The sequence below is a fragment of the Aricia agestis genome, chromosome 22, assembly GCF_905147365.1.
Source record: "Aricia agestis chromosome 22, ilAriAges1.1, whole genome shotgun sequence".
NCBI lineage: Eukaryota > Metazoa > Arthropoda > Insecta > Lepidoptera > Lycaenidae > Aricia > Aricia agestis.
This window is the reverse complement of record NC_056427.1, coordinates 8,247,902-8,264,417: the sequence shown is the minus strand read 5'-3', so window position 1 is coordinate 8,264,417 and position 16,516 is coordinate 8,247,902. Positions and strand designations below refer to the sequence as shown.

Genomic DNA, 16,516 nt, shown 5'->3' with positions numbered 1-16,516 from the left:
ACTACTTCGAGAAGCCTAACGCCATCTAATATTATAATATAATCCAATAGCGGATTTACGCTGTCTGCGTTTCTTCAATAAGTTGCGCTGGTTTGACGCTAGATGGCTCTATGTGTCCGTAACAGTATGATAAAATATTTCAATTTATTTATCGAATATCGATACCTCCTATCCCCGTCCCTATCTTGTTGAAATTTAACAATCTTGCAGTATCGAGGGGTCAAGACGGGCTTGGGAAATTGTCGATACTATAGTGACACCCTACTTTAGTTACATTATAACTTTTATCACTATTATACTTTAAAAATAGTGCCTCAATGTGTTGCGATGCGTAGATCGTGAACTTAGATCTTGATAGCCGCTGAAACTGATTCGCAAATTATTTTTGGTTGTGTTTATTATTGTTCTAGGAAGCTTGTTATAAAAGATAAATTTTATAAAATTAGAAAATAAAAGAATACGGTGGTCCTTATAGAATTACTTTAAATGACGTGTATCGTAACGTAACCTTACAGCTTTATAACTTTATCCAATGTATGGGACTACTTCAGGGACAGAGAGGGTTAGCTAATTCTTAGTCCTACATGATAAGCAGACTAAATTTTATCACAATCTTTCCAGCCGTTCAGAAAAAGTTTGGTAGCAAACACCGCGACATGACAATTTTATACATACTTACTGTACATATCTTCGCTGTGTGTCCGAAATCTAAGCATTTGTTTTTTTTTTAATCTAAGCATTGGCGAGGGGTGCAAAGGAGGGCCGCAAGGCTGAAAATCTTCGACTCTACAGGGACGAGAGCAGGAGGTGCGACGAGGAGGGCTTCGTTCTGGTGGAGAGGAGGAAGAAGAGGAAGCCCACCGTCCGCAACCACCGCGGCACCGCACCTTATGTGCTCGAGCTGCGCCTGCGGAGCGAGGTGCCTGCGACGCCGCTCTACGTGTCGCGCCTGCACTGGTCCATGACGGTCGAAGACGTCGTAAACTACATCCGCGAGAAGACCACCTACACCTTGAGGGTGGAGCGTCTGCACTCTCGCCACATAGTGAATTTCAGTTCCTTTTTTGGTGAGAGTGCCGACTCAAGCTTTATCCATCTTCGAGGTGGAGGAGTTCTGGCCCGCCGGTGTAGTTTACCGGAGGCTCCGGGGGAGGCTCCCGAACGAAGCGCGCATCACGTCGCCGAAAGAGACTTTACGTGATAAAGTGTAGTGTGATTGTGTGTGTGAATGTGTAAATAATATAATTTAGGATAAAATTGTTCGGCGTGCATCCGTTGTCTGATTGCCATAACACAAGTTTTTACTTAGCATGGGATTAGACGACGTGATGTACGCTACCTAGCTTTTATACTATTGTATATTATGGTATACTTAATAAAGAATTTCAATTTGTAACATTGGATTAGTGAGGATTGGTCAACGATTGGCACAATTTGGAAGCCAATGTGTATTTTGCTACCTTCCAGTTTCTTCCAGATTTCCGGGTTAGTTTCGATGATGACATTCACTGTTTTTTTTTGTTCTTCCCCTAATTCGTCTCACTACTTTTATGTCTTTTTGATCTTCTTTTGTGATGTGTTTGTTTTGCTTTACTATTGCTTCTGGTATCTGGCTGTTAGTAATGTCGTTGGTTAGTCCTATTATTTTCAGTAGTGGGTTTTTGTTATCTAGGTGTTGTAGTTTTATTTATTAGTTTCTAAGTTTTGTTTAAGTATTTCTCTTTCTTCTATGGTATTACAGCCTATTACAATTTTCTGATTTGCTATTTTTCTTACTGTATTTATGCCTAATCCAAGATCTATCACATTTATGTCATTCTTTATATTGAACGGCTATTTTAACCAGTGGACTGCGACATCACTATTTCTGAAGAAAGTATCTGTCGTCAGTCGCTGTCTCGGTCGCTCGTCTGCTCTGTCCGTATAATCAGCACCATCCATTACTTACACTTAATGAAAATTTATTCGCGGCAAATTAAAACGGGGGACCCTTAGATTAAGTGCCCGCCGTATATTGAGACGCGGTGATTTTTTTGGGTTCCTTAAGCCATAACCATCGACATGTTTGCAGTTTGTTTTAGGCACACTCGCAGCATCAGAAGAGCTGCAGGTGCGTTGCCGGCCTTTTAAGAGGGAATAGGGTAATAGGGGAGGGTAGGGATGGGAAGGGAAAGGAATAGGGGAGGATAGGAAAGGGAATTGGGCCTCCGGTAAACTCGCTCACTCGGCGAAACACAGCGCAAGCGCTGTTTCACGCCGGTTTTCTGTGAGAACGTGGTATTTCTCCGGTCGAGCCGGCCCATTCGTGCCGAAGCATGGCTCTCCCACGTATAAAATACTAGCTGTTGCCCGCGACTTCGTCCGCGTGGACTTTAGTTTATAGCGCGCGGTGTCAACAAAATTTGTGTCAAATTTAAAAACTTTTTAAAACCCTGGTAAGTGCTTCCGGTGTAGCGCGGCCCTTAATTAATCAAAATACCCAAAAACAGCTATGCAGTGTGCACATAATCTATACTAATATTATAAATGCGAAAGTATCTCTGTCTGTCTGTCTGTCTGTCTGTCAGTCTCGCTTTCACGCCAAACGCCAAAAGTATCTCTGTCTGTCTGTCTGTCTGTCAGTCTCGCTTTCACGCCAAACGCCAAAACTTCCGAACCGATTGTAATGAAATTTTGTATACAGATAGTCTAAAGCCTGAGAAAGGACATAGGCTACTTTTTTACTGGAAAAAAGGGTTGTAAGGGGTGAAAATGCGTAAATTTGTTCAAATTAAGTTAGTTCCAAAAATTCATAATAGATGGCGCCGTGCGTCTTCTACATCGCGCTGACGCTTGCTCAAAAGTCTTTCTATAAGACGTGGTATCATCTTTTTAAGTTTCGATTTTTTTCGATTGTTATATCTATTCTACGGTATTAAATAACTCAGTACTTTATCTGTGCAGTGACGTAACCTTAAATCTATAGTTTATGGGTAAAGTTGTGTAATTGGAGGGCTAAATAAGCTTTAAAATTTGGCATAAAATATAAAGTTTAATATAAAAAAATGAAATACTTATTGTGTGCACACTGCACAGCTGTATTGATTTAAGGGGTACCAGGGTTTTTTTATAAAAGCTTTTGACACCAATTTTGTTGACATCGCGCGCTATAAACTGAACACGCGGACGAAGTCGCGGGCAACAGCTAGTTTAAAATAATGAAATATTATGTGCACCCTGCACAGCTATTTTTGGGTATTTTGAATAATTATTAAGGGGTTACCACTCACCAGGGTTTTAATTTTTTTTTAATTTGACACCAATTTTGTTGACACCGCGCGCTATTAAACTGAAGTCCACGCGAACGAAGTCGCGGGCAACAGCTAGTTATGAATAAAAACATATTATAATAAAGTATGATTAGTTCTGTTACAATAAAGTGAAATATAAAACGCCATCTGTTTTCCTATATTAGAACTAAAATGTTCATAAAACATAAAACGCCATCTGTTGTCATATATCAGAACTAAAATGTTCATTGCATCGATAAATTATATTTCTGCATGGAATAATAGGCCAACATGGTACACGTACTCCTTTATTTTAGAACGCCATCTGGTTTCATATTTTGAAACAGCAGTAGGAATTCATTTTATCGTTATTTTCATGGAAATGAGATATTTTCCCTCATCAAAATGTAGCCTATGTCCTTTCTCAGGCTTTAGACTATCTGTGTACAAAATTTCATTACAATCGGTTCAGTAGTTTTGGCGTGAAAGCGAGACAGACAGACAGACAGACAGACAGAGATACTTTCGCATTTATAATATTAGTTTTTGGCGTGAAAGTGAGACAGACAGACAGACAGACAGACAGAGATACTTTCGCATTTATAATATTAGTATGGATTAGTATAGAAGTATAGATACATAAAATATATTTAAGTAAAAAATAAAACGCCATCTGTTGAATCGTATTAGAACTAAAATAAAATAAAACGCCATCTGTTGAATCGTATTAGAACTAAATTGCATCGATATATTTCTGGATTTTTTATAATATTATACATAAAATATATTTAAGATTTTTGAAATATTATTTTAATACACATCCAAGACCCAGGAACATTGAAAACTTGTTCGATCCTGCGGGACTCGAACCCAGGACCCCCGGGATGAGCGCTGGCCTGCGCAATGCGAATAAATTTTCATCGATATTTTCATGGAAATAAGATATTTTCCCACATCAAAATGTAGCCTATGTCCTTTCTCAGACTCTAGAATAACTGTGTACAAAATTTCATTGCAATCGGTTCAGTAGTTTTGGCGTGAAAGCAAGACAGACAGACAGACAGACAGACAGACAGACAGACAGACAGACAGACAGACAGAGATACTTTCGCATTTATAATATTAGTATGGATTAATAAAATCTTAGTAATTACGTGTGAAATATTACACATTTGGCTTTATTTGTATTCCTCGTGTTATTACTGCACTGTCGGAAGGCACATGACGGCATTCTGGAGCGAAATGTAGCGAAAAACAACGCGGTAATTAATGAATTAAACACGTCCGGCTATTACCGCGTCCTAAGGCACACTGCTCTCAGATGAGTGAGCTCACTCATTTCGTGGGTGACACATTTTCGCGCTGACGATTGTATGGAATGCCTTTTCTAACGTTCTAATTCTATGAAAAAAATGGGAACCTTTATAGTTTCGTCATGTCTGTCTGTGCGTCGTCTATACAACGTGACATTTTAGTTTTTTTTTTTTTTTCTATGAAATAAGGGGGCAAACGAGCAAACGGGTCTCCTGATGGAAAGCAACTTCCGTCGCCCATGGACACTCGCAGCATCAGAAGAGCTGCAGGTGCGTTGCCGGCCTTTTAAGAGGGAATAGGGTAATAGGGGAGGGTAGGGAAGGGAAGGGAAGGGAATAGTTGAGGGTAGGGAAGGGAATAGGGTAGGGGTTAGGGGATTGGGCCTCCGGTAAACTCACTCACTCGGCGAAACACAGCGCAAGCGCTGTTTCACGCCGGTTTTCTGTGAGAACGCGGTATTTATCCGGTCGATAGTGGTTGTTTTCCCGCAGCAGAACGATTTAAGTAAGTACCTATAGTATTACTATCAAATAAAAATATTTTGTATGACGTACGTGTGGCCACTTTATGCCTATTTTATTATAATTAAATTTATAGCCACGAGCGGCTATGACCCGGCCAAATTTTATTTATGATTGGAAAAAATAAACTTCACAAACCTACTAAGAAATAACCATTATTTCCCGCAGTATATTATCACAGCCACATTCTAACGAACGGAACTCGTCATGCGCGTGCCGACTCGCACTTGGCCAGTAATCTGCTGACGCCGGTCCCCCGAATGTCTCACGAAGATAATGACTGAGTTAATACCATAAGAGGATAATTACATTTTTTGCTGATGTCAAGAAATAATAAGTAGCCATCATACCTCACACAACATAATATTATAATAAAATATTATAGGTCTACCAGAATCTGATGGCAAAAAGTGAGAAAATAAATTGACTCTAGCAATACCGGGGTAATTATAAACATTTTGATCCTTTTTAGGGTTCCGTAGTCAACAAGGAACCCTTATAGTTTCGGTCTGTCCGTTCGTCTGTCCGTCTGTCTGTCCGTGTAAAAGAAAAACTATCACGGCTAAGAAGTATTCATAAGTTATTGAGTAATAGTCGATCAACTAAAAGAAGTGTATTCGGCGATGTATATAGGAAGTTTTCTTTCGAATTCCTTTAAAAGTAACTGAGATGATGTTGTTAGTGGCGTAAAACACGTTATAAATGTACATTCATTGACCATGTACAAAAATATATAAAAAACTAGCGGTACTACGGAACCTACGTACGGAACCCTATATTGCGCGTGGCCCGACACGCACTTGGCCGGTTTTTTATATTGACACTAAAAATAATATGGCAAAACAATATATGCCGGGTCAGCTAGTATTGGTATAGATTAAAATAAAGAACAACATAAATAATAAAATATATACAGACATAATATACAGGGTGTAACAAAAATAAGTGATAATACTTCAGGGTGTGTACGTGTTCCTTGTAGAGAGTTCACTGTGAAAGTAGCAGCGCTGAAAGACCAAATTTTTTTTTCACTTTTGTACGGGCAAGCGCCCGAACGTCACGAGTTTCCCCACACAAAAGTGAAAAAAAAAATGGTCTTTCAGCGCTGCTACTTTCACAGTGAACTATCTATAAGGAACACGTACACAACCTAAAGTATTATCACTTATTTTTGTTACACCCTGTAATACAGTAGCGTAAGATTTAAGTAAAATTCCGCATAAAAAGTGGGCAAAAAGATATCGTCTCCGATAAAAAGTAAAAAAGTTCTTTTAATATTTCAAATTGTAATCAGATAAAGGAATTTGGGAGTTAATAGGATGGGGTTATTACGTAGACTTATAGCAGAGTAGACCGAATTATAGAGTATGCCGACTGATGTTGAAATTTTTAAATTTGACGTATTATGACGAAAATCGTCGCTAGGGTTGTTAACTTGTTACCTACGAATTTAAAACTATGACATATTCGATGGACGTGTTCCTCTTTGGTCGTATTGTTGTTTGTGTTTTGGTAGATGCGTTTAAAAATAAATTATATCAGCCAGCGCGAGGCACATTCCGTTCATAATCCTAGTGAAACCCGACGAATTTGACAGATATTGAAACCTGTCCGTCTCTTTGCAGTCGAACTACTTTGTAGTTCGAGTTATGTCTATTGTGCTTATAGCAAGTGATATAGCTATTGTAGCTAATTCTGATATGGGCCGCAAAACTTTAAGATTGCTCAGTGAAACTATTATAATTATTATAAGGACAGAAGAATCCCAATTTAATGAAGAATTTTACAGATCTTAATTCAATGAGGAATTTGACAGATTTGACAGTTTAATCATTATGTTATTGCATAGCTTATATTGCGGGATTTGAACACGGCGACCGCAACAAGAAATTACGTAACGAAAATAAACCTAACATCCCCACTACGATCAGCACGGTGTGCCGGCGTTTCCGTGGCTCGTCTAACGTCCTTTCAGTTCGGCAGTCTTCGGCACGGTGTTGTTGTACGTGCAACTAGACGTATGCGTGTAGAATAGACGCTATGCGATAGCTTTACCGCAGCGGTCCTCGAGTGCTACACATATATTTTTTTCAACCTCTTCATTAAATTAGAGTAATTATTAATCAATGTTTCTGAATGTAGTGGTGCAAATCTTTTTTCCATTAGCAAACAGCACATTATATCCAAATAGATGACATCCGCAAGTCCATTATCCACGCATTTACCACGTGGGAACCGTACATTTTCTAGGATAAGAAGATATCATATAATATGTCCGTTCCCAGAATTCTGAGTATCTCTATACCAAATTTCTGCAAAATTGGTGCAGCGGTTTGGGCGTGAAGAGACAACAGTCAAACAGACAGGCAGACATACTTTCGCATTTATAATAATATTACTAAAAATTAGACAACCAATTATATTTGTGCTTTTTTCCCCGAAATTATTTGTCTGTTTTGCCTATTTAAACTCTGGTCGTGTCATCAGCGGGTCTAAAATGGTCGCTTTGGGGAATCATATTATGAATCATAATATGATTCATTTTCTTTTAAATCGCAAAGTAAAAGTCTGCTTGCAATTCATGTCTACAGCTCGACAAGGCTTTAAAAAATGAACGTGGCGAAAAAAGGAACTAACGCTGCCATCATACAAAAACGTAATTTTTGACAGTTCTCCTTTACGAGCAGCGCCATCGCCTACATTCATTTAAAGCCTGGTCGCACTGTAGTAATTCGTACTAATTTGACATTTGTCAGTTTGACAGTTTTGACAATTCATTTGCTGAATTGATTGAGAGGAATTGCTAAATGTGACCATTTTAGCCGTTTAATAAATACATTTTTATTTCAACTTTTTCCTATCTATTAGCAAATAGCATCTATGACACTTAATATCCCCCTTAATAAGTCCTGCCTGGTACAGTCGTCCCGAGGGAGTAGGGTTACAATTTTAATGGTCCACAGTCTTCACATAATTGATTTGGAGTATTGCATTAGGTTTTAAGGTATTAGTGGAGGAATTGTTTATTACTTTTATCCATACTTAATACTTATATTATACCGTCACCGTCACCACCACCGTCGACGTCACCGTCACCGTCACCGTCGCCGTCACCGTCACCGTCAACGTCAACGGCACCGTCGCCGTCGCCGTCACCGTCACCGTAACTCACCTCGCACGTCCAGCGTCACCGTCCGCACTATGTCCCGCTCCAGCGCGGCGGACGACACCCGGCACTCCAGCCGCCCGTTCAGCTCCGCGCGGGTCACCGTCACCATCACCGAATGCCGCACCGTCTTCCCCTCGATCGCCGTCACCGCTGGAAGAGGAGGAAACAAGAATTAATTGAACAGAAGAAGAATAAAAATTAACGGTACAAGGAAATTGCTGGTAAAAATATCAGCCCGGACACATAATCAAGTTGAAAGAGACGAATTACGAATTTCTTTTAGTTCTGCGACCAGGCTATAACTTACATGTTGTGTCTGTCACTCCTTGGCATCTCTATTTAAGTATACTTAACAGTCTCTCAAATTAAGTGCAAGCTTTATACAAAATCCCCAGTCAGATACCAAGCTAACAGAAACTACAAGAAGTTTAGCTCCAGAACAAGACCACAACAAATAGGTATCAATTCTAATGGTATTTGGTTGTTAACCCTATCGTTAGGTTTAGCACACAACCTAACGATTTTCAAACAAAACTAGCTTTCCAGACTTTCAGCGAGGCTAAACATTACGAAACTTGAATATTTTGTGTTTCTTGTATAGAATAAAGCTTCAAACCAAGGTTACTGTATGTCTGTCTGTTACCTCTTCACGCCCAAACCACTGAAATGACTTTGTTTAAAGGTATGAAGATACTTTGAGTCCCGGGAAAGGACATAGAACACTTTTTATCTCGGTGAAATGTACGGTTTCCGCACGTCATATGGTAAAATATAATAATACTAGCTGTCCCGGCAAACGTTTCTTTGCCATATTTAAAGTATTTCGCCCGTATTATTTTATAGAAGTGACTAAATAAGTACTTATGTCACCATGGCAACGTCCATCGCTATCCCGTCGCACAAACAATGGTCGCCGTCAGTCTCGAGTTGTAATAATTTACTATTATTTATTCAACAAATGCACTTATCAATATAAAAAGTAACCAGTAGCCGATTCTCAGACCCACTGAATCCTACTATCCTATCCTACTTCCTACTAATATTATATTGTGATGTGTGGATGTGTGGATGTATGGATGTATGGATGTTTGTTACTCTTTTACGCAAAAACTACTGAACGGATTAATGAAACTTTACAATAATATAGCTCATACATCAGAATAACACATAGGCTACAATTTTAACCGACTTTCAAAATGGGGGAGGTGTTATGTTCGTTTTCTTATGTTCAACGATTACTCCGCCGTTTGTAAACCGATTTTCAAAATTTTTCTTTTGGTATATGGGGTATCATCCCAATTTGGTATTATATTCACAAAAGTGGTGATCTGATGAAGGATGCATAAGTAATCGAGGGAACTCCTCAAAATTTATAGGGATACATGTGGTGACTTCGGTTTCGTGAGAAGTATTCTAAGCATATGCTACCAACTAGTAAGATTTTGCACCGAGGCATACCTGGTGGTTCGGAAGGTGCTGAGAGAACTCCTGATTCTTTATAGATACAAGTTTGGGAGTTTCGGCGTTGTTTTAAGAACAGAAAGCATATGCTACTATGCAAATTACATTCATCATCATCATCATCATCATCACTACCATATTATACCATACATCGTCCCATGGTTATGACTTATGAGCCTATAATGACCCTGTCATTGGTACTTTTCATAGTCTTTTAGATCGAGACTCGAGTTTGTCAAGCGATAATTGAAAAAAATCTATACTTAATATTATAAACCTGAAGAGTATGTTTGCTTGAACGCACTTATCTCAGGAACTACTGGTCCGATTTAGAAACTTATTTCAGTGTTAGATAGCTAATATATCGAGTAAGACTATAGGCTATATATTATTACGCTAAGACTAATACGACCGAAGAAACTCTGGAAAACGTGGAAAAAACCGGGGGAAATATTAGAAATTACGAACTACTGGAGCAATTTTTATGGCAATATTTGGCACAGATATAGAGACCAAGTGAAGGGAGTAGGGACATAAGCTATTTTTTATGGGAAAATGTATGGTTTCCGTAAAATTCCTAATTTACGCGGGCGAAGCCGCGCGGGACATCTAATATGCATATAAAATTTGGTTAAAATCAGTAAAGCCGTTTCGGAGGAGTACGCGGCCTAACATTGTGACACGAGAATTTTATATATTAGATAATTGTTTCAGGCTGACTTTCGTTATAGTTTCACACAAAACACAGAAAAGGCGTATTTTATTTTTTGTCATAGGACAATCTAATATGTTTGTAATAATATATTTATTAGCTACATTTTCCTATGCGAATAAGAAATTACCGGCCTTGGGCGCTGTCAGAAACATAAAAACAAGACTTATTAAATGTACATGAAAACAAAATGTAACTTAATTTAAGCAGACTAGATCGCATATAAGTCCATGACATTGTAATATTTTTGGGGTCTTCTTTGAAATTCGATAATATACAGGGTGTAACAAAAATAAGTGATAATACTTTTGGGTGTGTACGTGTTCCTTGTAGAGAGTTCACTGTGAAAGTAGCAGCGCTGAAAGACCAATTTTTTTTCACTTTTGTATGGGGAAACTCGTGACGCTCGGGCAAGGCCCATACAAAAGTGAAAAATTTTTTTCGTCTTTCAGCGCTGCTACTTTCACAGTAAACTCTCTACAAGGAACACGTACACACCGTAAAGTATTATCACTTATTTTTGTTACACACTGTATATTTATTACATTTCCAAAAATACGTTAAGTTTAACATAATATTTAAATTATCATATCAACTGTTATTTTAAACATATTTATTTTATCATAAGATCTTATGTTCTGGGAAAACATAATACCTGAGGGGATACAATGTACCAAGGTCTCAGAAATCGGGCACAGTGCCAGAGGCTTGCAGAAATTCTACGAAGGCCTGTATTTGATTGTGATTTAATTGCCAGGTTCAGTCGTAGGGTTTTTGATATTAAATTCCAAGGAAACCGTACATTCTGTAACAGTCAAAAGGAGTAGAAAGTGTGGTGTGCGTCGAAATCTGTCTAGCGCTATTGGATACTTTTCATTGCAAAAACACACAAAAACAAATGTTTCTTCTTTAAGGCGAGGCCAGCTCGCGGATTCTGGAAAAGACTGATTTTTAGGGTTAGGGTTAGGGATTTTTAGGTTCTGTCATCACCTCAAAACAAGAAGACAATGATCGAAATTTTTACTACCAGGAACCCATAACATCCAAGAAGGTCTTTCGAAGCGGGCGTCAGTTCAGCTCTACACGCGCCGTTCCCTTGTGTAAACAAAATTGATAAATATCTCCTCATTTCTCATGTTTTCCTTGTCGAGTAAATAATTTAACAGAAGCAATAATTATTTTTTTTCTTCTGTTTTATAACATTTTTCCGGGATCTTCGAGGAATGTCCTTTACCGGGACTCAAATATCTCCATACCAAAATTCGGTAAAAAATATACGGTTTTTGACCGATAAACGACTTTTGACGCATCGAAGTCGCGGCAGGTTGCGGGCTACATCTAGTCTTTCATAAATATACCGAGAGAGAAATCATTTTTGACCCAGTTCGGTTCGAGTGGAAGGTCCAACAATTATAACCCTCTTTCGGGAAATCGGTTAAGAAGGCGGTAAATTTTTGCGAAACAGTTCAAGCGTAGCGACTACCTTTTTCAGTCACGCTATACTGAGCCAAGACGGGGACGGCGTTATGCGAGAGAAGCAATTAATATTGTAATAAAAAATTAATCAGCTAAAAGTGTAGGTTCGCGCTAAACTCGAGAGAACAGCTGGACCGATTTCGCTTTTATTTGTTGTGTTTTTTAATGTCTTATACAAAAAAAAATATTTTTAAAATAATACCAAATAAAAATAATTTATTACAACGGTTACCGCTTTTGATAATTTAAACTCATAGATATGACGGGACACGGTGTGTCGGGCTCGTTAGTATTATAATAAAAAAAACTTAACCTTGATATTTATTTAAAAATACAGTTTATGCACTCTGAGAGTATCAGCAAAATTAAAAGCAATACTGCCATCCCTTTTTTCTTAGATTGATTTGAAAGGGATGACACTACGATGCTGCAACTTTTTAGTTTCTTCACTTTTTAGCCACACTATACTTTCACCAATTCCGCGGTGGCAGTCTATTCTACTATCTTACGCATTTACGATCATGCCACGAGTCTTGAAGCGCTTTTGAAATTATACCCATCTCAAAAAAATTACGATGCTAAAGAAATTTTCTCTTGAATACTCGCACATTTTCAACCTAACCTCAAAACTTTTATTAAACCACTAGAGTAAGCACAAGTGGTATGAAAATAGAATCAAAAGAAAAGCTACCTGATTTTTATTTCCGCTTCAAAGGATTTTCATACACCCACTATATATGTACGCGCACACTATGCCGAGCCACAACGGGTCGGAGTAACCCCAAGAAGAGCAAAAAAATACGGGGACTGTTGCAGTAAACTGTAAAGTTATCTTTTTCGTAATTATACCGTATTATAGTATATAGTAACTAAACCGATTGTAATGAAATTTTGTACACAGATAGTCTAAAGCCTGAGAAAGGATATAGGCTACTTTTTTTTACTGGAAAAGGGGTTGTAAGGGGGCGAAAATGCGTAAATTTGTTCAAATTAAGTTAGTTCCAAAACTCATAACAGATGGCGCCAAGAGTCGCCTAGGTCGCGCTATCGCTTGCTCATAATATGTATTTCTATAAGAGGTGGTACCATGCTGGGCTTAGTTTATCGATTCTTTCGATTGTTATACCTACACGTTATCAAATCTAAGTTTTTTATCAACTTATGCAATTATAATTCGCATTCGTCTAGTCGCACGCACGCAAACACCGTCCCGAGTTGCAGGTGCATTGCTGGCCTTGGAAATACGCTCTGTTCTTAAAGGTTTGGTCTGGAAATACTGCTGGTGACAGTTCGTTTCAGTTTTATTTTATCAGGGCGAGCGAAGCGAGCCCTAGTATATCCCACAACCTTTACATTTTGTGGTACACTTTACAGAAAAACTATCACGCCTATTGATTTGTGCCTAAACATAATAATTTTTATTTATATTATGTAGATGTGTCATCATCAGTCAGTCAAGGTGTGACGACGCGAGCCCTCACAAAGCTCTGCTTTTAGCTAGTATTTTATAATACGGCCCGGCCCATAATAGAAGACCTGGGTAAGTATTTATTTTGCGCTGCGTTACGCCGCAAAACGCTGCGGCGCGGCACAACGTGTACGGATCCCAATCGAAGCCCGCGAGGGTTCTACGAAATTCGCATTTCCCTGACCCACTTTTTGAATAATTTATTTTATTTCGACATTTCAGAACGCACGTTAAATAATTAACAAAAATGAGTTATGGTTTTGAATATACATGGAAATATGACTATTATTTTATTAAAATTCTGGATTATTTCGAGATGCAATTAAAAACGTACGTAGTATCTGTGAATGAAAATATAAGCAGATGAAATATGTAAGGGTGGCAAAAGATGAAAAAGCCATCAATCGATCGTTTATTTTATTTTTTCAGAAAACATACATAATAATGAATAATAAACATAAATAATTAAAGATTAAACTAGTTTTCTATTTATTTCTAATCTTTGAAACCGCTCAACCGATTTAGATGGAATTTTGACTGGCAGCTGTATTATCAAAAATATTCATGAAATACGGTACATAATCAAATCTATACCTACTATCAAAAAAGTTGACAAAACTTTAGGTCGTAAATACTTAAAATATACAGAAAAATAGGCGTAAATTATATTTTTTGCACATTTCTCACATAACACCGTCCCACGAAGTTGTACTAAACCCCTTTCTTTGCGAGTGGCAAGTTTGCTTGGTCGAGAAAACCCTAAGTTCTTACGGACCGAGTGAAATCAAAGACTTTTATCCGACTGCGACAAAGAAAAGGGTATTTTGGCGGAATTTGGCCATGTTTTTTTTTAAATGAAATAAGGGGGCAAACGAGCAAAGTGGCCACCTGATGGAAAGCAACTTCCGTCGCCCATGGACACTCGCAGCATCAGAGGAGCTGCAGGTGCGTTGCCAGCCATTTAAGAGGGAATAGAGAAGGGTAGGGAAGGGAATAGGGAAGGGTAGGGGATTGGGCCTCCGGTAAACTCACTCACTCGGCGAAACACAACGCAAGCGCTGTTTCACGCCGGATTTCTGCGAGAACGTGGTATTTCTCCGGTCGAGCCGGCCCATTCGGGCTGAAGCATGGCTCTCCCACGTATAAAATTGGAATGGTTAATTCGTTTCATTGTATCGCCTAAGCTACTGAACCGATTTTCGAATTGTTACTGCTCTACGGAGAAAACTAAGGCAAAAGGTGAGGTTTGATGGAAAGGGCCTTTAGCTTTGTCCACACTGTGCCTTTTCTGTTCGTCAAGGGCATGCGTTATAGCGCAGTCAACAGCGAACGTGAGGCATGCCTCTGACCGTATCCAGAAAAAAAATGACAATATTGGCGTATTCAATTATTGAATGCGCCAAAACGAAAGTTGAATGAAAGGAGATGACGGAAATTGAAGACGAAAGCGCATAGTGTGGACATAGCTTTTGATTATGGTGAGGAAGGTAGGAAATATTACGCTGCGGTCGGAGCAGAGGGCGCTGCTGGCACATACAGTAAACAATCCGACCGCAATCCGACAGCACACGTTATATCAGAATATTGACAGAGACGTTGTCAAACGCCGAACAACACTTTTGGAACGGAGTTCCTTATCGCGCGCTGCGAAAGGGGCTAGACCGAAAAAGTTGTAACGACACTTTTTTATTAGTACTTTCCTGCATGGTAGGGGCAGAGGGCGTTGATAGTATTCCATGCGTCAACTAGATGGCGTTTTTTGATAATAATGACGCGTTGTTAGTATTCCTAGGCGTCAGTAGATTGCGTTTTTTGTTAAATAATTTTTTTTCAGTTTATAATTTTATGTACTAGCACAGGTACTAGCTATTTGACCGAGCTTTGCTCGGTATTCGATAAAACACGAATAAAATGTCATTTTTTTTAAATGATTCCTAGCTAGATCGATTTATCGCGTTTAAATAGAAGTCTTTGTTTATCGCCCCCGAAGTCCCCTATAGGCCTTTAAACTTAATTTCATGTAAATCGTTGGAGCCGATTCTGAGATTCCAATTATATATGTACAAGAATTGCTCGTTTAAAGATATAAGATACAGGTTTTTTTAACAAAAGAAATAACTTCGTTCCATTCGGGTGTCCCTTGACACCTCTCAAGTTTATTTTGTTTACTTACTGTCTGTGCTGGTGCTACCAGCGTCATCAGTCATATTGTCATGACAACGTATACAATAAAACAGTAGGCTCACATATTCCCATCGTATAAAGCCAAACAACGTTAGCCGGATCTGTCATCTAGACTCTGTCACACAAATATTTCCCAACAAACTTTTGTATGTCTCCTAGAGCAGAGTATTTCAAGTGGGGCGAAGTTGGTTTGATTACATTCAATGAGAGCTCTTTGTGAAGTCTGCTGTCCTGGTATCATGTGTCGGTTCGTTTCACATTATAACGACGCTTGCTTTGTGTTTCAAGATTTTGAAGAAATCGCAAACTATGTTAAGATATACAAAGGTCTGGTAATATAACCAAACTATAAGACTGGCTTCTCACGGTGCGTAATATCTCGAGCCGCGCCGCGCCAGCTCGAGCCGCGTGCCGAATGAAGGGAGCTAGGAACGAGGGGGCGCGGCGCAGCTCGAGCAGGTGCGTCCGATCTGATTGGCAGTAACACGCATCAAAATTTTATACGTGGGAGAGCCATGCTTCGGCACGAATGGGCCGGCTCGACCGGATAAATACCACGTTCTCACAGAAAACCGGCGTGAAACAGCGCTTGCGCTGTGTTTCGCCGAGTGAGTGAGTTTACCGGAGGCCCAATCCCCTTACCCCTACCCTATTCCCTTCCCTACCCTCAACTATTCCCTTCCCTTCCCTACCCTCCCCTATTACCCTATTCCCTCTTAAAAGGCCGGCAACGCACTTGCAGCTCTTCTGATGCTGCGAGTGTCCATGGGCGACGGAAGTTGCTTTCCATCAGGTGACCCGTTTGCTCGATTGCCCCCTTATTTCATAAAAATATATATATATATATTATCATGGTTCGTATCACGCGATTCACAAGTGTACTGTGATACTGCGATTCGGCCTATTACACCATCAATATTATCACGGAATCGTGATAATATT

At 39.1% G+C, this 16,516-nt stretch overlaps 1 protein-coding gene across 2 annotated transcripts in view; it reads right to left on the bottom strand.

Moving 5' to 3' along the window:
* Nucleotides 1-16,516, bottom strand: part of LOC121738194 — a 444,621-nt gene that overhangs the window by 52,939 nt on the left and 375,166 nt on the right. For both annotated transcript variants that reach the window (XM_042130106.1, XM_042130105.1), the window contains exon 6: nt 8,277-8,423. In XM_042130106.1, the coding sequence (XP_041986040.1) occupies nt 8,277-8,423 (147 nt within the window). The remainder of the gene's footprint in view (nt 1-8,276; nt 8,424-16,516) is intronic.